The sequence below is a fragment of the Eleutherodactylus coqui genome, chromosome 2, assembly GCF_035609145.1.
Source record: "Eleutherodactylus coqui strain aEleCoq1 chromosome 2, aEleCoq1.hap1, whole genome shotgun sequence".
Lineage (NCBI taxonomy): Eukaryota > Metazoa > Chordata > Amphibia > Anura > Eleutherodactylidae > Eleutherodactylus > Eleutherodactylus coqui.
This window is the reverse complement of record NC_089838.1, coordinates 146,969,763-146,995,312: the sequence shown is the minus strand read 5'-3', so window position 1 is coordinate 146,995,312 and position 25,550 is coordinate 146,969,763. Positions and strand designations below refer to the sequence as shown.

General features: G+C 43.4%; 1 protein-coding gene across 4 annotated transcripts in view; it reads left to right on the top strand.

Annotated features, from left to right (window-relative positions):
* The window catches only part of TMEM117 (transmembrane protein 117), a 233,798-nt gene that overhangs the window by 110,953 nt on the left and 97,295 nt on the right, over positions 1-25,550 (top strand). For all 4 annotated transcript variants that reach the window (XM_066591722.1, XM_066591720.1, XM_066591721.1 and 1 more), the window contains one exon: positions 2,494-2,593. In XM_066591722.1, the coding sequence (XP_066447819.1) occupies positions 2,494-2,593 (100 nt within the window). The remainder of the gene's footprint in view (positions 1-2,493; positions 2,594-25,550) is intronic.

Genomic DNA, 25,550 nt, shown 5'->3' with positions numbered 1-25,550 from the left:
GCGTTGGTGGTAATGTGGTGGTGACTGCGGACCTAGTAGCGCGGTTTTATTTTGTTGGTTTTCGGAATGTGGCCAGGATTAAGTGGGCCGTGGCGGGGGGATGGTGGGGGGGCTCTCTTGTTGTGTCGGTAAAGGTGAAATTCTTGGACTGCCACCAGACGAACCAATGCAAAGGCATTTGCCAAGAATGTTTTCATTGTTGGAGGAGGAGGGGGATGTTTTTGAGGCACTATGTGTCCTCTCCACGTGTCCGTGGTTATATGCACCTTAACAGTAACCGCTTTGGTGGGAAATGGCCTCGCCGCCATCATGTCTTTGGGAAGCCTCTGTTTCCACACCCCAGAGACATACCATTAGCAGCGATATAGGCAGAGCCCATAATTCGTAACATTTCAGCCGTAGCATTAGGACAGGCCCCACTAACATATCACTAGCAGCATTATAGGGGGAGCACAGTATTAGTTCCATTTCAGTAATAGTAGCACTCAAGACAGGCCCCAGTAACAATTCCGAAGCAGCAGTATAGTGGGAGCGCAGTCTTCGTTCCATTTCAGTAATAGTAGCACTCAAGACAGGCACCAGTAACAATTCCGAAGCAGCAGTATAGTGGGAGCGCAGTCTTCGTTCCATTTCAGTAATAATAGCACTCAAGACAGGCCCCAGTAACAATTCTGAAGCAGCAGTATAGGAGGAGCATAGTCTAAGTTCCATTTAAGTAATAGTAGCAGCCTACACAGGCCCCAGGAACAATTCCGAAGCAGCAGTATAGTGGGAGCGCAGTCTTAGTTCCATTTCAGTAGCTGCAGTATAGCCAAGGCCCAAGTTACATTTATGTAGCTAAAGTGTAGGCCAACCCCACACACCTTTCTGTACCATGAGTGCAGGTGAAGAACATAGAAATTGCTATGATTACACTGTAGGTGAGGGCCCCAAAAAATTAGTGTACAAACAGTACTAATGTACCTCAGTAAAAATTGGCCATGCCCAACCAAGATGGCAGGTGAAACCCATTAATCGCTTTGGTTAATGTGGCTTAAGTGGTAACTAGGCCTGGAGGCAGCCCAGTTTAACGAAACTTAGGAGTGTCAGAGGCAGGCCAAATATACTTTTTTCCCTTTTTTTAAAAAGGAAAGGCCCACTGCGTCTATTCAATGAATAATAACTGTGTTGTGGCCCTGCCTACACAATTCTGTCCCTGTAGTATCAATGCAGGGTGCAATGCTCTGCACAGCCGATTTTGAGAAAAAAAAAAATGCAACACAGCTAACAGCAGCCTGCACAGTACTCCACACGGTTAAATGTGGCCCTAGAAAGGACCGTTGGGGTTCTTGAAGCCTACACTCACTCCTAACACTCTCCCTGCCTAACCACCACTTCTGTCCCTAATGCAGGGTGCAATGCTCTGCACAGCCGATTTTGAGAAAAAAAAAAAATATCCACTGCTAACAGCAGCCTGCACACAGGTAGATGTGGCCCTAAGAAGGACCGTTGGGGTTCTTGAAGCCTACACTCACTACAAACACTCTCCCTACAGCAACTCCAATACAACTGGACTTTCCCTCAGCTAACTCACAAGGCATCTGAGGCGAGCTGCGGGAGGGGCCGACTTTTATACTCGGGTGACATCTGATCTCCCCAGCCACTCACTGCAGGGGGGTGGTATAGGGCTTGAACGTCGCAGGGGGAAGTTGTAATGCCTTCCCTGTCTTTCAATTGGCCAGAAAAGCGCGCTAACGTCTCAGAGATGAAAGTAACCCGAACACCGCGTGGTACTCGTTACGAGTAACGAGCATCCCGAACACGCTAATATTCGCCCGAGCATCAAGCTCGGACGAGTACGTTCGCTCATCTCTAATAATTAACATAATTAACATAAAACTATATCTTTTTTTATAATGCTGTCCCTAAACTCCGCTTTAAGGCTTATTCCCTCGAGCGTATTTCGGCCGGCCTTTTCACGGCCGGCTGATATACGCTTCCATCTAGGCAGTCCCCCCTTCCCCCCCCACTCATCGGCTTTCTGCCTCTCTCCTCCACTCCTGTGTTTGCAATGGGAGGGGACGGGGTGGAGCTAAGCTCTGCTCTGTCCCGCCTGCTCCCATTGCTGGCCATGGACAAGGGGCAGGGAGGGGGTGGGAGCCTAGCTCCGGCCCCCGGCCCGTCCACTCCCATTGCAAAGCGCTCGGAGGGGTGGAGAGAGGCAGACAGTCGGTGAGTGGGAGGGACAGCGTATATCGGCTGGGCATGAAAACCCAGCCGATTATACGCACGTCTGAATAAGCCCTTACATGCAAGTTTTGTGGATCACGATGCATTTTTAAAATCCATTTGGTTTTGCGGATCGAAAAAGTTTTAATATGTGATTTTTCTTAAAAGCCTATAATCTATAGTTATAATAAAGTAGGAGAAGAATTTATAGCCCAATGGCAGATTGTGGTAAATATTTCGCTAATGCATACTTATGTCCGTTTTGATTTTTTTTTTCCTTCACAGTCCTTACATTATAACGGAATACATGGGCATCAGGAATGAAAGCTTTATGAAGGCTGCAGCAGTTGGAACATGGATGGGAGACTTTGTCACAGCCTGGATGGTAAGAACCCAAGTTTTATATTGGTATTGTGCAGAAAGAACCGTAACATTATAGATTTCTGTGCTTTTCATGCCAATAACTGGCTTGTCAGTTATTGACATAGTTTAATGACTTTTCGGTGGTCTATTCACTCTTATGAGAGCTGCAATGTGAGTCTCATAGAAAGAAATAGTGACAGTATTTCCGGTGTGCTGTAGGATTCAGTTTAGCAGAGTGTGAGTTTTGATGATGGAGGACTGGAGTGGGTCTCATCAATGAACCATCTTATAATAACTGCTCTAGTAGGCACTGCATGGACATTGCACCTCAGGAAAAACCTAAAAAGTTAAATGTCATATCATATGGCAACGTAAATCCTACGTAAATCTGAATTCTCATCAGTTTTTGAAGAGTTACTTTAGTCAAAATACTAATCCTCTTTTTACCAGTCTTCTGATAGGTCATTAAGACATGCAAAAGGATGACAATCACATGGGTAACCTAAGTGGGTATCCCAACTAACACAAGATTAGAGATGCCAATTCTACACTGTATGCCTCCATATTAACCCAGGACGAGAGATTTTTCAGTCATTTTCCTTTTTTGTTCCTACCTTCCAATTGCTATAACTTTTTTTTTTTTTCCATTGACATAGCCATATGAGGGATTGTTTTTTTTTTCAGGATGTGTTGTATTTTTTCATGCTACCATGTTGTGCAGTCTGTTAAGGCAGCAGTATGCAGTCCTAAACTCTCGCTCACAACCTGAAGGTTGCAAGTTCAATCCCCGCTTGGTTCAGGTAGCTGTCTCAAGATTGAATCAGCATTCCATCCTTCTGAGGTCGGTTAAATGGGGGGTAATAAATTACCTGAAAGCACTGTGGAATAAGTTGGAGCTATACAAATAACAAGCCCCTTTGTCCCTCATGTACAGAACAACTTTTAAAAAATTTTAAGTGGGGAGAAATTTTAAAAAAATACATTTTTATTGTGTCATTTTTGAGGGGAGTTCGTTTTTACAGCATTCATAGTGCAGTAAAACTGACATATAAACTTTGTTCTATTGGTCAGAATAATTACAGTGCTAAAAAAATTATCTAGTTTGTTTTTATATTTTCTGAAAGTAAATACAATTTTTGTTTAAGGACAAATTCTATTCTCTCGCCATATTCTGAGACCCATAGCTTTTTGCTATGTCTTATTTCTTCTATCTAGAGGCTTCTGGGTGTATAAGGTGTTGGACTTTTATAATACCTTTCTGTCGCCCTTTTTGAACATTTTATTTTCCCGCCCTTCTTTAAGTTCTGGGTAATTCCATATATCCATATATTTGGAGATTTTAAATTGCAGGTCATACATCTTACAGGCTAACTTCCAGGCTGCTATTGTGTCTCTAGCCATAATAGAATGTTTACTTTCAATAGGAAGATTAGAAAAACCTGTATGCAAGAAGGCGTTTAAGCTCCATGGGTTGACTAATTCTGCCTCTAAGTCATTATTAGAAAAGTCATGAGATCCCCGTATCCAGTTCAGAGGGTGCCTCATGAGGCTAGCAAAATTATACATATGGGAAAATTTACTCCACCTCCACTCTTGGGGAGCATCAATTTTTTCAGGGCAATGCGTGGTGGCTTCAGAGACCACACAAAGGTTGTGAATGCCATGTGCAATTTCCTCAAATCGCACCTTTTGTACTTAGGGGGTGTTGTCTGCAGTGGGTAGAGGAGCCTTGGGAAGCTGACCATTCTAATTAAGTGGCATCTGCCCAACAGAGAGGGGAGAAGGTTACTCCATTTATCCAATTCTTGTGCTATCTTTAGTATCAGTGGGCATAGTTTAGTGAATAAAGGGATTCTGGTCTCTTACCTATGTTTATTCCCAAGTATTTAATACTATTTTTGACTATATTGACAGGGCAGCTTTTGAGACCTATGCCAGTAAGTTTGCCCCCTGGAAATATGTCCAGCAATTCACATTTAGTAGTGTTTGTCTTGAAGCCTGATCTTTTCCCAAAGATTCTAATATCGCAAAAACCTGTGGCAAATCAGTGTGCGGTCTACCAAGATATCATCCACAAATAGCATAGTCTTGACTGTTTTGCCTCGAATCTTGATACATTCGATCCATGTAGTCCCTTCTAGTAGTCTTGCCAAAGGTTCTATTGCAAGTTTGGATAAAAGTGGAGAGAGGGCATCCCTGTCTGGTACCTTTCTGTAGGGGAAGTCTTAGAGAGAGAAAGCCTGGCATGTAAATTTGTGCCTGAGGGGAGGAGTACAGATTCCATAAATAGGAGCAGAAGGGGCCTATAAAGCCCATCCTGTCCATTACTACTTTTAGCCACGTCCACGAGCCCTTATTGAAAGCCTTTTCTGCGTCTATCGCAAGAAGAGCCAGAGAAGGATGGGCCGAAGAGTGTAATTTAATGTCATCGAGCACTGTCAAGATTTTCCAAATGTTTATAATGGCCGAGCGTCCTTTTGTAAAGCCAGTTTGTAATGGGGAAATTAATTGAGGCATGATATTGGCAAGGCGGTTTTCCATAATTTTTGCCATCAGCTTTAAGTCTGTGTTGATTAAGGAGATAGGACGATGTTATTTTGCGTCTGTAGGATCTTTTCCGGGTTTGGGTAGCAGTTTAATATGGGCTGTATTCGTGTTGGAGGGAATGCGACTGTCTCACATATACCCATCAAACAAGGTTTCAAGTAATAGGGTGGTCTGGTCTTTTAATATCTTGAAGAAAAGAGATGTCCCACCTGTGTCATATGGAGGAGTTGTGTGCAGAGAATGCAAGAGAAACAGATAAATTCCTGCCAGTATGGCAACCATGGATAGAATTTGAGTCCTCCACAGAGTTCCAAGACTTGCTCTTTTAGGTATGATGAATGCAGGACCCATCTGTGGGCCATCAGAATGGCAGGGTTAACAATACTAAACCTACCCGCTTCCCCCTCTCCCCTTCCTTTTCTCTCTTGTTTTACGTCTTCAATCCCCCCCCCCCCTTTTTCTTTTTTTTTTTTTTTTCTCTTTTCCTCTTTCTCTCTTCTCTTTCTTCTTTTTTATATTGGTTAAGATAGGAGTTAATTTTATGATCGGGCCAAGTACTACCTGAGGTAGTAAATCTATATCCTCATCCAAGGATATTAGATATCATAAAAGTTAAGAGTGAGACGTAGGAGTTGTTGGCCCGAATTATTCCACTTTGTATTATTATGTGATTTTGTTAATTTTCTTTTCACAAGGTCCTGCGTGACCTTCTTGATATATTTATTTTAACTGAAAAATCTCAATAAAACTGATTGAACAATATCTTGAAGAATTCACCCATATACCCATCTGGTCCTGGGGCCTTGTTATTTCCCAAGCTTTTAATACATTCCTTATTTTCCATTTGAGATATGGGGGAATTTAGTTCCATGTTTTGTTCCTCGGTCACCGAGGGCCAGGATGTGACTGAAAACATATTGTCTACCTCCTCTGCATTCTATTGTGATTGTAAGCAGAGTTTTGAGTAAAATTTGAAGAATAAGTTATTAATTTCTTGGGGATGGGACTGCAATTTTCTTTCAAACCCACAATATTGGATCTCTGGAAGGGTCCTCTTGCTAAATTAGCTATTAATTTCCCTGCTTGGTTCCCCTATTTAAACAGTTTTGCTTACTTTCATGAGTATGTTAGTTGTTACCTTTTTGTGTAGCCATGCTTTATAGGACTCCTTTGCTGTTGTCCATTTCTGCTTGTTATAGTCATTTGGGCTGCCCTGGAAACTTGTGTAAGCCTCGTGTAATTGCTCACTATATTGACTTATTTTATCTTTAACCCTCTCCAATCCACTGCCTGACGTCCTGAAGACATTATGATTTAAGGCTGTACAGCTCCAATGTTGGAAGATATCCATCAGGGTTCTCTTACTGTATATTGCCAGCCTCTCTGCTGCAGGAGCCTCTCCAACGTGTCACCTCATGCAGTACTGACTTTAGCCAGCATATAGCGCCGTTGTATAATGGCAGACAAAGAGTAAGCCCCCTTGGAAAACTAGGATACAAATTGGATTGGAAAGGGTTAATGTTTCTTTTTAGGTATATCACATACGCCATTATCCTGCCTCGGATTACAGATTTGGCTGTGTCCCATAGCAACTGGGGGTTATTACAGTGTTCTTTATTATTAGACATTTATTTTAACCATCCCCTCTGTAATGCACAAAAAGTTTCGTCCTATACCAGATATGATGGGAATCTCCATAAGTAGGCAGTGCCTCTCAGGATCCGCTTGCTCAGAGATGGCACCACTGGAGCATGGTCCAAAATCCCCATATCCCCTATGGAAATGCTAGTTACTTTAAGTATCAATTGAGGTGACAGAAGTAGGTAATCTATTCTGGACCATGAGTTGTGTGCATGTGAATAATGTGTATATTCATGGGCCTCCGGGTTGAGCTCCTGCCATACATCTCTAAGTTTGGACGCATGTAAAAGGTTTTGCAGATTGGAGTCTTAGCCTCTAATGTTATCGGCCTGAACCGCCTGACTATGATGGTCCTCTCCCGCTTTAAATCGCGCTAAAATCTCCTCCTACTACTTTGTGATACTCGGTCAGTAAGTAATTTGTCGGATAGTTCCTTCAAGAACAGTTTGTTGTTTGTATAAGTCCTTTTATACTTTATTCACAATCGAACATAGAACACATATCTTAGATTGAAAGTCAGACATTTTTCCATTTCATTTTTTTTTAAATTAAAGGGGTTGTCTCGCGGCAGCAAGTGGGGTTATACACTTCTGTATGGCCATATTAATGCACTTTGTAATGTACATCGTGCATTAAATATGAGCCATACAGAAGTTATTCACTTACCCACTCCGTTGCTGGCATCCCCGTCTCCATGGCTCCGTCTAATTTCGGTGTCTAATCGCCCGATTAGACACGCTTGCGCAGAAGGGTCTTCTCCCTTCTGGTCGGTCCGGGCACGAGCGGCGTTCTGGCTCCGCCCCCTTCTACGCATCATCGCGTAGCTCCGCCCTGTCACGTGTGCCGATTCCAGCCAATCAGGAGGCTGGAATCGGCAATGGACCGCACAGAGCCCACGGTGCACCATGGGAGAAGACCCGCGGTGCATCGTGGGTGAGGATCTCACCGGCCATCTTGGAGGAAAAGAAGGAAGAAGTTGCAGAGAGGGGATTCGGGTAAGTAAAATGTTTTTTTTTAATTTCAACACATCCCTTGGGTTTGTCCTGCGCTGAACGGGGGGGGGGGGGGGCCTATGCAAAAAATAAAAACCCGTTTCGGCGCGGGACAACCCTTTAACTCCTTTAGAAATGGAAAGCAGCAACACATCTTAAAAACATTGGGACAGAGGTAATAAAAGGCTGGTAAAGTAATTACTATTAAAAAACAGCTGTAGAGTCAATTTCCTTCTAAGTCACATGAGTATGTATAAAAAAGAGCATGTTAGAAAAGCAGAGCCTCTCAGAAACAAAGATGGTCAGAGGTTTACCAATCAGTGACAAACTGCATCTAAAAATTATTGAACAATTTCAGAAAATTGTTCCTCACCATCAAATTGAGAAGACTGAATATCCCACCATCTACAGTGTATATAGTATCATTAAAAGAGAATGTGGATAAATTCAAATGCATAAGGAACAAGGCTCATGGTCAATATTAGATCCTCGAGATCAATGGGCCCTCAGGCAGTACTTAAAGGAGATGTCCCGCGCCGAAACGGGTTTTTTTTTTTTTAAACCCCCCCCCCCGTTCGGCGCGAGACAACCCCGATGCAGGGGTTAAAAAAACCACCCGCACAGCGCTTACCTGAATCCCGGCGGTCCGGTGACTTCAATACTTACCGCTGAAGATGGCCGCCGGGATCTTCTACCTTCGTGGACCGCAGCTCTTCTGTGCGGTCCACTGCCGATTCCAGCCTCCTGATTGGCTGGAATCGGCACGTGACGGGGCGGAGCTACACGGAGCCGCTCTCTGGCACGAGCGGCTCCATAGAAGAAAGCAGAAGACCCGGACTGCGCAAGCGCGGCTAATTTGGCCATCGGAGGGCGAAAATTAGTCGGCTCCATGGAAACGAGGACGCCAGCAACGGAGCAGGTAAGTATAAAACTTTTTATAACTTCTGTATGGCTCATAATTAATGCACAATGTACATTACAAAGTGCATTATTATGGCCATACAGAAGTGTATAGACCCACTTGCTGCCTCGGGACAACCCCTTTAATTAAAAACAGGCATAATTCTGTAATGCAAATCACTGCATAGGCTCAGGAATACTTCCAGAATTTATGGCCTGTTAACACAGTTTGCTGTACAATCAACAAATGCAAGTTAAAGCTGTAGCATGCAAAGAAGCCATATATCAACACAATCTAGAAAAAAACATCTTCTCTGGGTCAAAGCTCATTTAAATAGACTGTGGAAAAAAAACAGTTCTGTGGTCAGATGAATCAAAATTTGGAATTCTTTTTGGAAACCATGGGAGATGTGTCCTATAGACTTAAGAGGAGAGGGACCATCCAGCTTGTTGTCAGCACACAGTTCAAAAGCATGCATCTCTGATGGTATTGGATTGCATTACTGCCTATGGCAGGGGGGGGGGCAGCTTACACCTCCTAAAAGGTACTATCGGTACTGTTGTACCTTGACACCACTGGAAGCTAGGGGTTTGACAGGGCTTGCATGTAGGAATGCCCCTGTCACACCCCCAACTCCCGATAGGCTGAAGACAAAAAGGTCCTAGCTGCATGTGTATTGCTTGTGTGGCTGTCCGGGAAGGTTAGAGTCAGGGTTCCTTTACCTATTATGTGGATGAAGAGGAAAAAGAGCAGTGGAGCAAAACCCGTACAGTTGTGTTTGTTGTGACAAATGATACGGTAAAAGTGGTGAAGAGAGTGAAGTGGTACCTTCAATAGTGGAGGTGCTGCCTGACCAGATGACGCACCACCTGGGTGGGCATGATAGAGTAAGAGAATAGAACTAAAACTGGCAGTGAAGAAGGCGCAACACTCCAGGTTAAAGCAAATAGGAAGTGACCAAAGGTTTGGGAAACTTCTCCTTTTATTTAATAAAGTACGTGATCAGCTTATGAAAATGTGTTTCGGGGATAACCCCTTCGTCAGTTCAGCTGGTGTTTAAAACATACCAGAAATTGGTGGGTCCCAAAAGGGTTAATGATTAGATCTGTTTGCCTGTGGGGTGCGGGTCAGCCAGGGCAGGAGAAGTTTCCCAAACCTTTGGTCACTTCCAATTTGCTTTAACCTGGAGTGTTGCGACTTCTCCACTGCCAGTTTTTTAGTTCTATTCCTTTACCTATGACTTGCATATGTAAGCCTAATAGGAAAACGAGCACTCACTCTAACCCTCCAGATAAGGCACAAAAGTAATAAACCTTGCGCTCCCTCAGTGCTGTGTGCCAGCACTTTGTTGCAGCCACTGTAGAGGCTGTCTGCTTGTTTCTGCCCGCCAATTGCCCCGTCATTCACTCTCTGCTTTGGCTCTGCCGCCGCCGCTGCTCACTGTCTTGGCGCTGTTCTCCTGGCGTGGGAAATGGAGCAGAACACTTCTCCCAGCCTCGCGCACTGTTCTGCCGTCTCTACCGACCCTCCCAGCCTCATCAGTGTCCTCAGGCACCTCAGAACGGCACTGGCCGCTGTCCTCCGGCGCTGCCGATCCCAGCCTTTGAACGGCATTGGCCGCTGTGCTTGGGTGCCGCGGCTGCCAGTCTCTGAACGGCACTGCCCGCTGCCCTCCAGCGCCGTGGCTCACAGCATCGCCGTTATCCCCTGCCATGTCATGACTTTAGTTGGGTGATTAAACATGCCCCCAGCCAATCAGAAGCTGGGGGTGTGAAAATGTTGTTTGACAGCTGTATTATGTCGCCACCCCTTACTTCCGGTGTCAACATAATATACCTGTACCAGTACTATCAATGCTGAGCATCGTATAGAGGTTTTAGAACAAAATGTGCTCCCATCCATATAACGTCTCTTTCAGTGAAGGCCTTGCATATTTCTGGAAGACAATGCTAAACCAAATACTGTATCCATTACAACAGCATGGCTTTGCAGAAGAAGAGTCCAGGGGCTGAACTGGCTGCCTGCAGTCCAGACCCTTCACCAATAGAAAACATTTGGTGTATCTGGCAAAGACGACACTGGACTGTTGAGCAGCTAGAATCCTACATCAGACAAGAATGAGGTGACATTCTTCTTCCAAAACTCCAACAATCAGTTTCCTCACTTCCTAGACATTTGCAGGCTGTTGTAAAAAGAAGAGGGAATGCTGCACAATGTTAGACATGACCCTGGGCAAACTTTTAAGATGTGTTGCTGCAATCATTTTTTTTACACAAGTTCAGTTTTTTATATGAAATGGAAAAATGTCTTCTTTTCACCTTCTGATATGTTCTGTGTTCTACTGTGAATAAATTATGATTATGTGAGATTTCCAAATCATTGTATTGTTTTTTTCTTATCATTTATTTCCATTTTACACAGCGTCCCAACTTTTTTTGGAATTGGGGTTGTATGACGATAAACGCATAACTCCAGCAATGCTGCTTCCACCGCTAGAGCCCTGGCACTTTTTTGGAAGCTTGCACCCTGCTCCTACAGAAATCTTCCCATCTTGAAATATGTAAAAACACCTTTGTCAGTAATGTAAGAATGTTTTTGTTCTGTATGTGTTTCTGCTAAATGTTCTTTTAAAAGTAGAAAAGTCAAGGATTGGATTCAGTCAAACCTATTACAGCAGGTATGGAAATGAGGAAATCAGTGGTGGCAGATGGCCCTTATGTGCTGTCAGTTTATATGCATCGGCCTTTAATTTATGTTGTACAGTTAAGTTTATCAGATGTTCTTTTCTTGCAGGACCACAGATGGAGTAAAAGTTTAGCATAAAACTTTGGCTGTAGTTAATATTGGTCCCTATGTCGTTGTAGAATGGAGGGAGCTCATCTTGTCTTGTTGATTCTCCTGCAGTTACACTGATTGCTGCTATTTGATTAAAGGTTATGAAAACAAATTCTGCACAGGGAGCAGATATGAGATGAAAGGGAACCTGCCATGTGGTGTTGCTGCATAATTTACTGCCATCAATGCCAAAATAAGCTTATTCCCCAGTAAAATGTCACTGATAGATTTTACTTGAGAGTAGATTTTTATTTACTTTAGTTATTTGTGATCAAACATTTATCTAGAAATGTCCAGCTGATATCCTGAGTTCTATGCGGCAGTCAAGTTTAGTCTCTTAAAAGAAATGCCATTTGGATGTAAATTTAATATACAACTAGAGATGAGCGAGTATACTCGCTAAGGCTAACTACTTGAGCGAGTAGTGCCTTAGCCGAGTATCCTCCCGCTGGTCTGTAAAGATTCGGCTGCCGCCGCGGGTGACGGGTGAGTTGCGGCGGTGAGCGGGGGGGAGAGAGGGAAAGAGAGATCTCCCCTCCGTTCCTCCCCGCTCTCCCCCGCCGCTCCCCGCCCCCCGATGGCCCCCGAATCTTTACAGACGAGTGGGAGGATACTTGGCTAAGGCACTACTCGCTCATCTCTATATATAACATTGCTTTGTTGCGATGACACAAAAGTGTAGAAAGTCAGTGATTAATTGTTAAAGGGGTTGTCCCGCGCCGAAATGGGTTTTTGTTTTTTTTTTAACCCCCCCCCCCGTTCGGCGCGAGACAACCCCGATGCAGGGGTTAAAAAAAACAAATGGAGAGTGCTTACCTGAATCCCGGCGGTCCGGCGTCTTCATACTTACCTGCTGAAGATGGCCGCCGGGGTCTGCTCCCTCCGTGGACCGCAGCTCTTCTGTGCGGTCCATTGCCGATTCCAGCCTCCTGATTGGCTGGAATCGGCATGTGACGGGGCGGAGCTACACGGAGCCAGCATTCTGCACGAGCGGCTCCATTGAAGAGAGCAGAAGACCCGGACTGCGCAAGCGCGGCTAATTTGGCCATCGGAGGGCGAAAATTAGTCGGCTCCATGGGAACGAGGACGCCAGCAACGGAGCAGGTAAGTAAAAAACTTTTTATAACTTCTGTATGGCTCATAATTAATGCACAATGTACATTACAAAGTGCATTAATATGGCCATGCAGAAGTGTATAGACCCACTTGCTGCCGCGGGACAACCCCTTTAAGTAATTCACTCTTCAAAAATTCTGTACTAATGATTTATAAAATTACTTTCATATACAGTTGCAAGATAATTTTGACTATTCCATAACAAACATGATTATAAATTGGGGCACATTTTGTTTTTTAATTTAACAATCGATCTGGAGTGAAATCGATGAATGTACACGCATGTTAATAGAATGTATACTTTGTGGGTGTAATGACGTAAGCTTGACACTAAACGGCAGAATTGGACTTTAACTTTAGCAGTCGTCTTTACTGGGTACTACCTGTGTCTCCCTGAACTCAAATACTTTCCAGGACGTGAACTACAATTGTGAAGACTTGACCATATTTAAGTTATTATCATACTCGTGAAGATGTTGGGAAAAGGGAAGACAAGTAGGCTCTGTTTCTCGTGTTGGAAAGAAGAGCTTCATCAGATTATCAATTTGTTTGAGCGCTGGCAGCCAATCACAGCCATTCAGTGATATAATTCACTGAATGGCTGTGATTGGCTCATCGGGCGCTGGCTGTGATTGTCTGCCAGCTCTCTATTAGCCAATAACCACGCTCGCTTTGCTGGAGGCGGGGTATTCAAAGCCCCGTTGCCAGCAGAAGGCAACTGTGAGACGGAGGAGAACGCCGTGCCGCCGAGACCCACCGCCCGGACGACGCAGGGACCCACCGCCGGGACACCGCAGACCATGTAAGTATTGATTTTTTTTTTTTTTTTTGTGGGGCACCTGAGATTGGTGCTATTTTCGGCGAAGGCCTTAAAGGAAATGTCTCGAGGAAGCAGTGATTTTTTTTTTTTGCCCAGTCCCCCTAATTAAACATACATTACTAATTACCCCTGTAAATGACTTTCCTAGCTGGTTTGTACTTACCGTTCCAGCGTTTCAGCAACTTATAAAAGTTTCCCCAAGATGGCCGCCGTCTCTTTCCCCGTCGCTCGCTGCAGCCTGACGTCCGCGCTCCCGAGACACTGCCAGCTGTGTCTCCATGGCAACCGGACGCCCCGCAGCCGCCGACCAGACGCCCCGCAGCCGCCGACCAGTCACCCACCGCCAGGCAGCAGGTAACCGGCGCTAGCCCCCGGCTCCCCAGCGCTACACTCCCGGCTCCCCAGCGCTAGACCCTCAGCCCAGGTGAAGGCCCCGGAGCCCAGCGCTAGGTTCCGGAGCCCAGCGCTAGTTTCCGGAGCCCAGGTGAAGGCCCCGGAGCCCAGCGCTGGGCTCCGGGGCCTTCACCTGTCAGTGAACATCACCCCCGACCCATCACTTACCCCCCTGGCCCAGCGCTAGTTCCCCCGGCCTAGCGACAGCCCCCCCCCCTGGCCTAGCGACAGCCCCCCCCCTGGCCTAGCGACAGCCCCCCCCCCTGGCCTAGCGACAGCCCCCCCCCCTGGCCTAGCGACAGCCCCCCCCCGGCCTAGCGACAGCCCCCCCCCCCCCGGCCTAGCGACAGCCCCCCCCCGGCCTAGCGACAGCCCCCCCCCCGGCCTAGCGACAGCCCCCCACGGCCTAGCGACAGCCCCCCCCCCCATCGCAGTGACAGCCCCCCCCCCGGCCTAGCGACAGCCCCCCCCCCCATCGCAGCGACGACAGCCCCCCCCCCCGGCCCATCACTTACCTGGACGGCAGGACAGCTGGACGGCAGGACAGCTGGACGGCAGGACAGCTGGACGGCAGGACAGCTGGGCGGCTTCTCCGGACAGCTGGGCGGCTCTGCACCTTTCTCTAACAGAGGAAGGTACAGAATGGCCGCTCCAGCGCGCTCCCGAGCAGTGACAGCTCATCTGCGCATGCGCAGAAGAGCTGTAGCGGGGAGCACACTGAAGCGGCTCGTGCTGAAAGGAGAAGACCGGACTGCGCAAGCGCGTCTAAAAAAGCAAGCTGCCAGCGAATTTAGACGGAACCATGGAGACGAGGACGCTAGCAACGGAGCAGGTAAGTGGAATAACTTCTGTATGGCTCATATTTAATGCACGATGTATATTACAAAGTGCATTAATATGGCCATACGGAAGTGTATACCCCCACTTGGTTTCGCGAGACCACCCCTTTAAATTTCAAGCCTCCCCAGCAAACCCAATAGGTCTTACTTTCGGAGTAGGACCTATTTTTGGGGAAACACGGTATATACTGTCTGTCTGTATGTATGTGTACATAATATATAAAATATACTGTTGCTTTGTGGCGCCTGCCAAGGGGTCGTATATATTAGTTGACAAGTGGACAGGCAGTCCTTTTAAGTTGATTGCAGTTGGAAGCAGGATAAAATAGGCTAAGATACTGAGCAACTTTGACTAGACGCAAATTGTGATGGCTAGTTGATTGAGTCACAGCATCTTCAAAATGGCTGGTCTTGTCAGCTGTGTTCCCAGCATGCAGTGGTTATATATGTGTAGATATAGATATATAAATTTGTAATTACAATGTATGGTTCCATTACTCTCAGGGATGGGGAGAGCATCACTGGGTAAAACTTGACATATTGCACAGAATATTTATGGAATATGCATTAAACTGATCTGCTAGTTTTGGACCCTGTTTTTAGCTGTCCAACATTTCTGCAGTACTTTTCTATCTACCTAAGGCCTCATGTCCATGGGCACATACGGATTCCGCATGGGGAATCCCACACAGAGTCCGCCCGTGACCGGCAACCCTGCGTACTTGTCCGTGTCTTGAAGTTTTGTAGTGCGGATGTGTGCGGAAGTGCCAGCTGGCACACATGCGTAGTACAGATTTTTTTTTCCAAACTCCTGCTTTTCCTGTGGAATCCACAATGTCAACAGAAGCCATCCATGTGGGAACTGCAGTAAAATGGAGCATGCTGCGATTTTTCATCGGTGAGTGGAAACCGCAATTGGATTTGTCATGCACATGAGCAGATACCATGCTATGGAGGGTTAATTCTGCAGAGTCCGGAGTGGAGCACCTGCTCCGGATTCCGTAGCAAAAATCTGCTCGCGGACATGAAGCCTAATGCACACTGTGCACTTCTCTCTGCTTCAGCAGTATGGATCCCCTGAGCAGCTCTGACCAATCAGAGAGCATGTATAATACATTACCAATGCACTGTGGGGATTGGGTAGTCTGAAAATCGTATCAGCCATTATGGACTGATGAAAACAGGACCTGAAATGGGTGGTTCAGGGGGACAGCAGGGGAAAAAAAAAGTACAGGTCATCTACCCCCTCCAGTCCCTGAACAGAATTTAGTTCCAAAACCAGAGGGTCGCTTTAAAAAAATTTGTACATTTAGTATATGTAGTTCATTCTAATTACCATCTGCTATCTAAAACTATTCATCAATTTATGTTACATGCAAGCTGATATGCTTCATGTATATATCTTAAATAGAGATGAGCGAACGTACTCGTCCGAGCTTGATGCTCGGGCGAATATTAGGGTGTTCGGGATGTTCGTTATTCGTAACGAACACCACACGATGTTCGGATGTTCGGGTTACTTTAACTTTCTTCCCTGAGAAATCTTTTCTATATGCGCTCAATGGGGCCGGCGGCAGCAGCGCCAACCCCATTGAGAACATATAGAAGACAAATCCTTCTTCTCTGCCACAGCTGTAACAGCTGTGACAGAGAAGAACGATGTTTGCCCATTGAATTCAATGGAACCGGCAATACAGCCGACTCCACTGAATGCAATGGGCTGCCGGCGATCGCGGGATGAATTGTCGGAAAGGGGTTAAATATATAAGCCCTTTCCTGCAATTCATCCAGAAATGTGTAAAAATAAAAAATATAAATATACTCACCTGGTGCCCGCAGACGGAGTTCAGCGCGGCAGGCTGCAGTTCTCCTGAACTGCTCTGAACAGCTGTGAGTAGTATTCAGCAGCCGGGGATTTAAAATCCCCGCCTGCTGAATGAGAGGCCTCTGATTGGTCACAGCCTGACCAATCAGAGGCCAGCCCTCACTCACACCCATTCATGAATTCATGAATGGGTGTGAGTGAGGGCTGGCCTCTGATTGGTCAGGCTGTGACCAATCAGAGGCCTCTCATTCAGCAGGCGGGGATTTTAAATCCCCGGCTGCTGAATACTACTCACAGCTGTTCAGAGCAGTTCAGGAGAACTGCAGCCTGCCGCGCTGAACTCCGTCTGCGGGCACCAGGTGAGTATATTTATATTTTTTATTTTTACACATTTCTGGATGAATTGCAGGAAAGGGCTTATATATTTAACCCCTTTCCGACAATTCATCCCGCGATCGCCGGCAGCCCATTGCATTCAGTGGAGTCGGCTGTATTGACGGCTCCATTGAATTCAATGGGCTAACATCGTTCTTCTCTGCCACAGCTGTTACAGCTGTGGCAGAGGAGAACTTGCTGTGTCGTTCCCATCATTTTCTTGAATTGCCAAGATTTTCACACATGAAAACCTTAGCGAGCATCGGCGAAATACAAAAATGTTCCGGTCGCCCATTGACTTCAATGGGGTTCGTTATTCGAAACGAACACCCGAACATCGCGGGAAGTTCGTTTCGAATAACGCAAACCCGAACATTTTGGTGTTCGCTCATCTTTAATCTTAAAGTAAAAAAAATCTCATCTTTATTCTCAATTTCTGATATATTTCTAAAATCTGACACATTGATGACAATTTTTAGCAGAAACCACTGACAAGCTGTAATTGCATGGACACTGTAATAGTAGTTAAAGATTTGCAGACTGTATGTGCTTTGACTTTAAATCATGTATTTTCCATCTTGTCAAGTCATCATAATGCACCTTATAACATTTCTATCAGAATGATTATATGAATTATATGACCTAGCCTGACTGTAAATTCATTGTGCCTTTTAAAGGAAGAAATAAGATAACTTGTTCGTTATAGGATTATTTATTTTACTAAAATATGTAATGCAGTGTTATGCATCTTGTTAAAAGACAAATTTCACTGAAATCTCAATGAAGAACAAATGATGAGTTCTCTGTGTTCTTAGTTCAAGTAGCGTAATAATACATGATCTTTGAAATGTTGTAGGAGATTTTTTCTGTGCTGTACCTGTTTTTGTAGTATTTTCCATCAGTTATTTCACCACATTTCATACAATAAGTACTATTTTCATGAAAGCAGTATAGCAGGGAATCTGGCTTATAGATATGGGAGAGGCTCTAAAGGTGAAAATGAGCCTCTTTGTGCTGGTTTACAGAAACACAGTGTGATATAGACTAGAGTACCCAGAAGTTGTCTTCCTTTGTGTAGTTCCCCTTTAAAAAAGAAGACCGTGGCAGACAGGGGAGTAGCTAAAGGCTCATGGGCCCGGGTGCAAAGGTTTATCTTGGGGGAACCCTTCAACTTCTCTTAACACCTTAATGCAGAGGCGTAACTTGAAGCTCCTGGGCCCCAATGCAAAACCTGTAACAGGGCCCCCAACTGTCATGCTTTTTCATAATACTGTGCTCCCTATATGGAGAAGAGGCCTGATGGGCCCCCTAAGGTTCCTGGGCCTGGGTGCAACCACATCCCCTGCACCCCCTATAGTTACACCAGTGGTGACAGACCAAATGAAATCTAATAGTTGAACATTACTGGACACAATTACAAATACAATGGCATGAGAGCTTATTAGTTTCTATCACTATAAAAAGTTATAGCAGTTTGCATTGATTCCAACACAAAACTGTCACAGTTTCTTAAATATTGCAAACAGTTAAACAAGGTAGAACTTCTTTTTTTCAGGCCTCTTTTCACGGCACCAGAGCCCAAACATCACAAAACTGGTTATTTCATGCCGTCCCACTTCACATTCACTACATCTGTCTCATGACAGTCTTTTCACAATTCTCACCCTGCTCTCAAGGGCCTCATCTCCTGCCATAGTTCCCTGCATATTAAGGGTTTGGCCACCCATAGGCTTCCATGATCACTTCCCACGGTATATCTCACCCCAAGTCACTCCAAGCACATCTCAGGTCCTGTCTCTTTCCTTCTCACACAGCCACAGTTTATCTCAGGGTCACTGTAATGCAACAACCACCAATACCACAACAGCACCTATATCTACATCTCTCACCCACCTTTCCCCACACAAGGGATTCAAAGCCATGCTTTCAAATTTTTATTATGTGGAGAGTTGTGGAGCAGGAGAGACAGTGGATACCACTACTGTTCAAGTTAGTAGTCCACTTGAAATGCTGCCAGAAACATTTTCACACACGACTCTTTCCTATCAGCTCCCAGACTACTAATTGTCACTCGTCAACTCACCATTCACTCGTGACACATCAAAAAGACCTCTACTTAATAAGGCAGTCATACTGCTGCCTATTACATGATTTACCCCACTTTCATAGGCAACTTCTGCCACAAGCTCAGCGGAAGGGTTTGACACATTACATAGTAAGTCTGAACTCTTTGAATAGAGCCAAAATCCAATCAGTTCACAGGCTCCCGCTAAACCATTCCTATCTGCATGGTGCACTATATCAGTGTCACCATGCTCCATACCTTTCTGGCACCAGGCTGTTCTTGGCCCTAGCTTAAATTGCATACCTCTTTCTGTGACTGTCTCCTAGAAGACTCATTCCTTTTCACAGTCACAGTCCTACATTCACACAGTGGCACCACAGCCCGCCATCCTGTAAAACAGAAAAGCAAATTTATATACAGTGCAGTACAACTTATTCACAAGTATGTACATGCAGTAGTAGTAATAAATTGTATCTCTGCAGTCTTTCAGTAAACAGATGGTCCACTTTAAGGAACAGTACATTTTAAAAGAATATAGTGCAGTCCGTTATCTGCAGAGAATGGTACTTGCTTCATCCTTCTTACAACAACCTCCTCAAATAACTCTTCTCCTGCCCAGGATGTATCTCCTACGTCTGCAGAGTGGCATTTCAGTAGCCAATGACATACTTGATATGCCCTTTCTTTAAATGATTATATCTTAGGCTGTAGAAGAGGATAAATAAATGTAGGATAGATTTGGTTGCTATTTTTAAGCTAAGAATCTTTGCTTTAAAACAAGAACAAAAGCAAAGCTGTATCTGCAATACAGCTTGAGAGATAACCATTTGAATTGGGAGTTTTATATACCTGCACCTCTCACTACTACTTGTATCAAGCATATATCTATCCTAACAGAAAAATCTGTATCCCATGCAGCTTGAATTCATTTATTGCTCATTTTCGAACCACATTTGCTGGAAATTTGTTTCAAGCATCAACTATTCTTTCAGCAAAAAAAAAATGTTTTCTAATGTTGCTTCTCATCTTCCCCCAAATAATTTCAGATTGTGCCTCCTTGCTGTAGTGTTTAGTTTCCTTGTAAAACGCTTCCCTCCTGAGCCTTATATATACCTTTTAGCATCTAAAGAAACATTAAAAACCGTAAACCTTGTACAGCAAGTTGCTGTGAGCTTTAGGTGACTTTTTTGTGACTTACAAGGTGTGTACGTTTCTAAATTTTCAGCTTAAAACTGAATTTTTGGCCTTTTCATTTCTTAGTGATTTCATGAAAATATGTGCATGTAGACATAGACCCAAGTGGTAAGTATGTACTCTGCACGTGTTGCATTTTTATTTTTGTTGGTATTGTGCATCTAATTTTCTACTTGGGTGACACTCTTAGGCACTAATATAAATCTTTAAGCATTTTTAATGAAAAATGACACTTTAGTGCAAAATTGCACAAAGGTGCTTCTGTTCATAAAGTGCTGAGTGGCAGTTTTGCAATGTGCAAGGTGTCTACTTTCAGAAAATATATGGACATCTATCTCCCTCCTGCCTTACCGCAGGATGACAACTCAGCTCTATGGTGAAGAGATGCCAGCCTACTAGACTACACGGCCCCTTAACATAAGGGTTAGGGGTTAGTATAATTTTATTTTGCAATTTAGTATTTTAAAATACTAATTAGAATGTTTACCCCTTATCTACCCTTGCTGGATGTGCAAGTGCAGCATAATGAAGGGATTTTGGAGTGAAAGGACCATAAAAGGGGTTAGGGCAGTGTCAGTTGGATCCCCTCTCAACAATGGCAATACTTCCATGATAAACGGCTTTACAAATAAAAACATACGTTCATCAATATAGTGTTGTCAGGTGTTTCGATTGTACTGGATTTGAATATGGTTAATGTAAAAAGGAATTGTCAACATTGTCTTTTTAAATCTGAAAGACTTTATGATCCAGCTAAGAGCTGCCATATTTCTACTGTTTACTGAACGTGATCAGTCTCTCGCTTGTACGCCTTTCTCTTGCATCTATTAATTACATCTATTTATTTTGTTCAATGAGTAATATAGAGATTGCATTACCTACCCCCATATTCTTGGAGAAGACTCAGATTGCCATAGTAACCCATCTAGCTGTCAAGATATAATCTATGCATAATAAAATATAAAAAATCCTCCTCTTTAATAAAATATCATGCCAGGTACAATAAAATCAGAGAAACATGTAGCACAATAAAACGTAACCATGCTTGCTACATAAACACCACCAGCGAGGACGGCATATATAAATCCTGTTTAATGCATTAATAACCCTCTATATTTATTTCCCATGTTGACAATGTATGCTAGCCTTCTAAATGTAGAAATGCAATTTCTTACCTTCTTGCTCGGAGGAATATAGGGATTGTTTACTTTACCGTTTGAATGCTTTATTATGCCTATTAATCTCTTTGATATTTGGACATCTAAGTAGTGTGATTATTATGGTTCTGCTTTGTAAATGAAGTGTAGTGACAGAGCTCTTTATTATTGTCCCAACTCCTCCCATCAGGCAGGTGTTTCTTAAAGATTTCTTCCGATTATCACTTGCTGACAAGAAGATTTATCAGTCTAAGCTTATTTTCTATATGACTGTCACTGAAGTTTGATTATTAGTTGGCAATGATAGATTAAGTATATGCCAAGGAAATTAATGTAAGACTAATAATGTTTTCTTGTAAGGCAAATTACAGTTGGTTTTAATTTGGTAGCTAAAAGAGTATCAATTATGCGCTCATAATTTATATTTTTTTTGTTTTTTTAAATAGCTACTTCTTTCTCTAGTTGTGATGGATAGTTCAGCCTAATTTAGAAATGTTCTTGTTTTAGTTGTTAGCAACAAATTACTAAAAGGTTAACTTGTGCTTAGAAAATGACCTATTGTTCGAATTGGGTTTTTATGTCAAATATTTTTAAAAGTCATTTTTTAGTTTAAAAACATTCTTTAAATATTGTAGTTTTCACACTTGCCATTGAATTTCACGGGTTTCTAACACTTATTATTCTCTAGTGACCACTCATTTTAATGAGAGGTCATATTACAAAGAGAGGTAACACTTCTATTGTAAAGCTGGAGGCAGATAACATACACTTCACCATTGGCAATAGGTATTGGTCACAGCTCATCTTCTCACCCACCCTGTGCAGTGACCATTACAGAAAAATCTCCAATAGAAGTGCAAAAGTTGGCTTCAGACTGCTGCAAAGTAAAGCTCTAAAATGTTGTTAAGAAGGCATGTTCCTAAGCCATGTACAGAAAATAAAAACTAAGAAAAACAATATGTTTGAGTGTTTAATTAGTAAATTAAATCTCATGTAACAATGCTTGTCATGTGGTCTCTGTTACGCCGTTTCATACTTTCTCTTGCAGTTTTGCAGATTGTCATCAATCAGTTGGCACCCACTTGGCTGGCTTTAGCAAACTGGGGTGATTCCTTGAAGTACCAGGCAACCTCCAATAGTTCAATAAGAACTTCCAGTGCCCCTGCAGCATCTCAGGCTTCTCAGTTGGTCCTCATGTAGAGCATCCCAAACTATCACTCCCAAGCAGCCTTCACACCATACAGCACTTCTGCTACAAAGTCCCTGCACTCTACTGCCCAGTGTACTGCTACAGACCTTTATATATGAGAATCTTCTAGACCTTTGAAAACATGTGGCCACCTGACAGTCAATCCAAGCACAGCACACAGGGGCCAACATCTGGGTATCATTTTCCAACTGGCCACCAGAGGTCTGTACAACCCTAGGTTTCCCATTTCTAATCAACTTAACTTTTAAGGGAATCCCCTTAGGAGTGAGTCCCTTACACTGTCATGTCCCATAAATCAATCCCTTGATATCCTCATTTTCACTTATCACTACAGTCAATGGCTCAATCGCTAATGCAGACAATAATGGTGATAATGGGCATCCTAACCCTTTCCCCTTCTGGCAGCCAAATTCTCTAAAAATTCATTTTCTGATATTCTGGCTCTTGGTCTACTACAGTATATAATAACTTAATCCATTTAATAACCTTTTCCCCAAGGCGTATTTTCAAATAGTAGTTATTACTGACCCAGAAGGGACCAGGGGTGTGGATCCTTAAGCAGGATGTTTAGCAGTGACTTGACATGAGAGTAAATGTAGAATATAACCTTTCATGAAAAGAGTATAATTAGTACCAACATATAATTTAAGAGGCAAAATCCAGTAACAGGGTAAGGTTAGAACAGCAGGTATCATCAGAAAGTCCTAGTGCTAGACAGGAAGTGGAATCCTGGGGCAAGCGGAGAGAAGAACAGACTAGATTCAGAACATGGGATCAGTTGCCGAATTTACATAGGCAACAAGTCATATAGAACTGTTAACAGAGCTATTGTGTTGAAAATTCATAGAACCTTAGGCTCAAAATGAAGGAACAAGGAGAGTATATATTGCAGAACATAAAAAGGTGAAACAGATACAGGTGTATGTGAGAGTCCAGATTCGGGAGAATTACCTGTTTAGTTGCTGAAGGATGTGGTAGCAGGAACTTACTGTGTAGCAGAACTATTCAGGACCTGCCAATGTAGCAAAGTTGAGCAGGACACTGCAAAATCGCCAGGGAGAGTTTATCCAAAACCACCTGGATGAAATGTCATATAGGAGGCCAAAACAGTACTGTTCACAACAGTAGCCCATAAGTAATCCTGATTTAAGGAATTAAAAGTCCTAACCCTCTCCAATCCACTGCCTGACAACTAAAGACATTATGATTTAAGGCTGTACAGCTCCGATGTTGGAAGACGTCTGTCAGGGTTCTCTTACTGTATATTGCCAGCCTCTCTGCTGTCAGAGCCTATCCAATGTGTCACCTAGGAAAAACAATAGAAATTGGATTGGAAAGGGTTAATGGCATCCAGTGAAAGAACTTCTCCCTTAGATAACCTGTTCCGAAACAGTATGTTAACATATAACCTTGTAATATTCAATGTCGGATTTCTTTCAGGAATAAATCCTCTTTGGTCCATATACACCAACCTCCCAATCACATGAGAACATTTATAGATAAGGAAATATAATAAATATTTTATTACAATTATTTCATTAAAATTCAGCTTCGGATCCCACTCATTTCGGGCAGACTGTGCCCTTAGCCATTTATTCAAGTTGTTAAAAATAAATGGAGTTCAACTACTCATACTCCAAAACAATTTTTTTTTTTTTTTAAACTGAATCATTTCATAACCCAAAGGCTTGTATAATAAAACCATGATGCCGTGAGTAATGCCCAAAATGTGAAGGATGCTAAACTGAATTTAAAATTTAATAAAGACATGGAATTTTATCCTTTGATGCAGTATCGTCTATATCAGTTTCCTTGGGACTGACAAGACTCACTGATCCCCCAAGTAGTCCATACACCTTCATAACACCTGTTCCAATTTGTCAGTGCATCCAAGATCCAGACTGGATGAACTGTTTCTATGCTTTTTGTTTTTGTGTCTAATTTATAGATAAACTGTTTAAAATTGAGAGAGATTAATCCTAACATTACATGCTTTTAAAGGGGTTCTGTCATTAAAAGAAAAAACAATTCTATACTTTCCTATACCTTCCCTATCCATCTACTTGCCAGATCTTCACCTCCCCGCTCTTCTCCCATCTTATGCATTCCAGGCGGGGTGGGGGGAGGAGTCACCTCACCTCCAGTTGGCTGATTCCTCTGCTTCCTGTGATGAAGCATACATTCACAGGCAGTTTCCTTCCTGCCTGACAATGTATGCTACCTTACTAGTTGACAGCTTAGCAAGGAGTGCAAAGCTGTCATTGAGTGCAATGCCCAGGTGTAATTTATTGCAGAGACTGCTCATGCCCGCTGTCTCTGCCATAGATCAGCATTCCTTCCTAGCCAGTGTCCTTTAGTGACCTGCAGGAAGAAGAATGCGAGGAATGCACGCTTCAGAACAAGCCGGCCGGCTTGCAGTGAGCTGACCCGGGTGACTGGAGAAGCTCAGCAAGGAGAAGATGCTGTAAGGTGAATGCCTCTGCCTCTGGAGAAATAGGTGAGTATAGAATTTTTTTATTGATTCTTTACTGACAAGACCTCTTTAACCTCTTAGTGATCTGTCATAGGACATAACTGTATGACCACTCGTGGGAATTGCTTTCCAGGTAGAATTTGCATTTATATACTTTGATCCAGTATTCTGATCCAGTCCTGCTTTATTGTAGACTAAAAAAAGAGTGCTGCTTGTACCTATACTTGCATTTATATACTTGGGAGGGAAAGAATTAATATAGTGGAGTTGGTGCATTTTTTTAAGAGTTACTGAACAAAAAGAAAACACGTGATGTGTTGAAAAGAGATTTAAAATTGGAAAGTTTATTTAGTTTCTTTTTTTTTTAAAGAAAACAATGTATATAATTTCCTGCACATTCTCATACAAGAAAATTGTTGATTAATTGGAAATTTGGAATCGCAAGAAGAAGTCAGATTTGGTGAAATGAGGGTCTGAAACACTTCTAAGGGAATCTGATCTATACGGTTTAAAGGGGTTGTCCCGCGAAAGCAAGTGGGGTTCAGCACTTCTGTATGGCCATATTAATGCACTTTGTAATGTACATCGTGCATTAA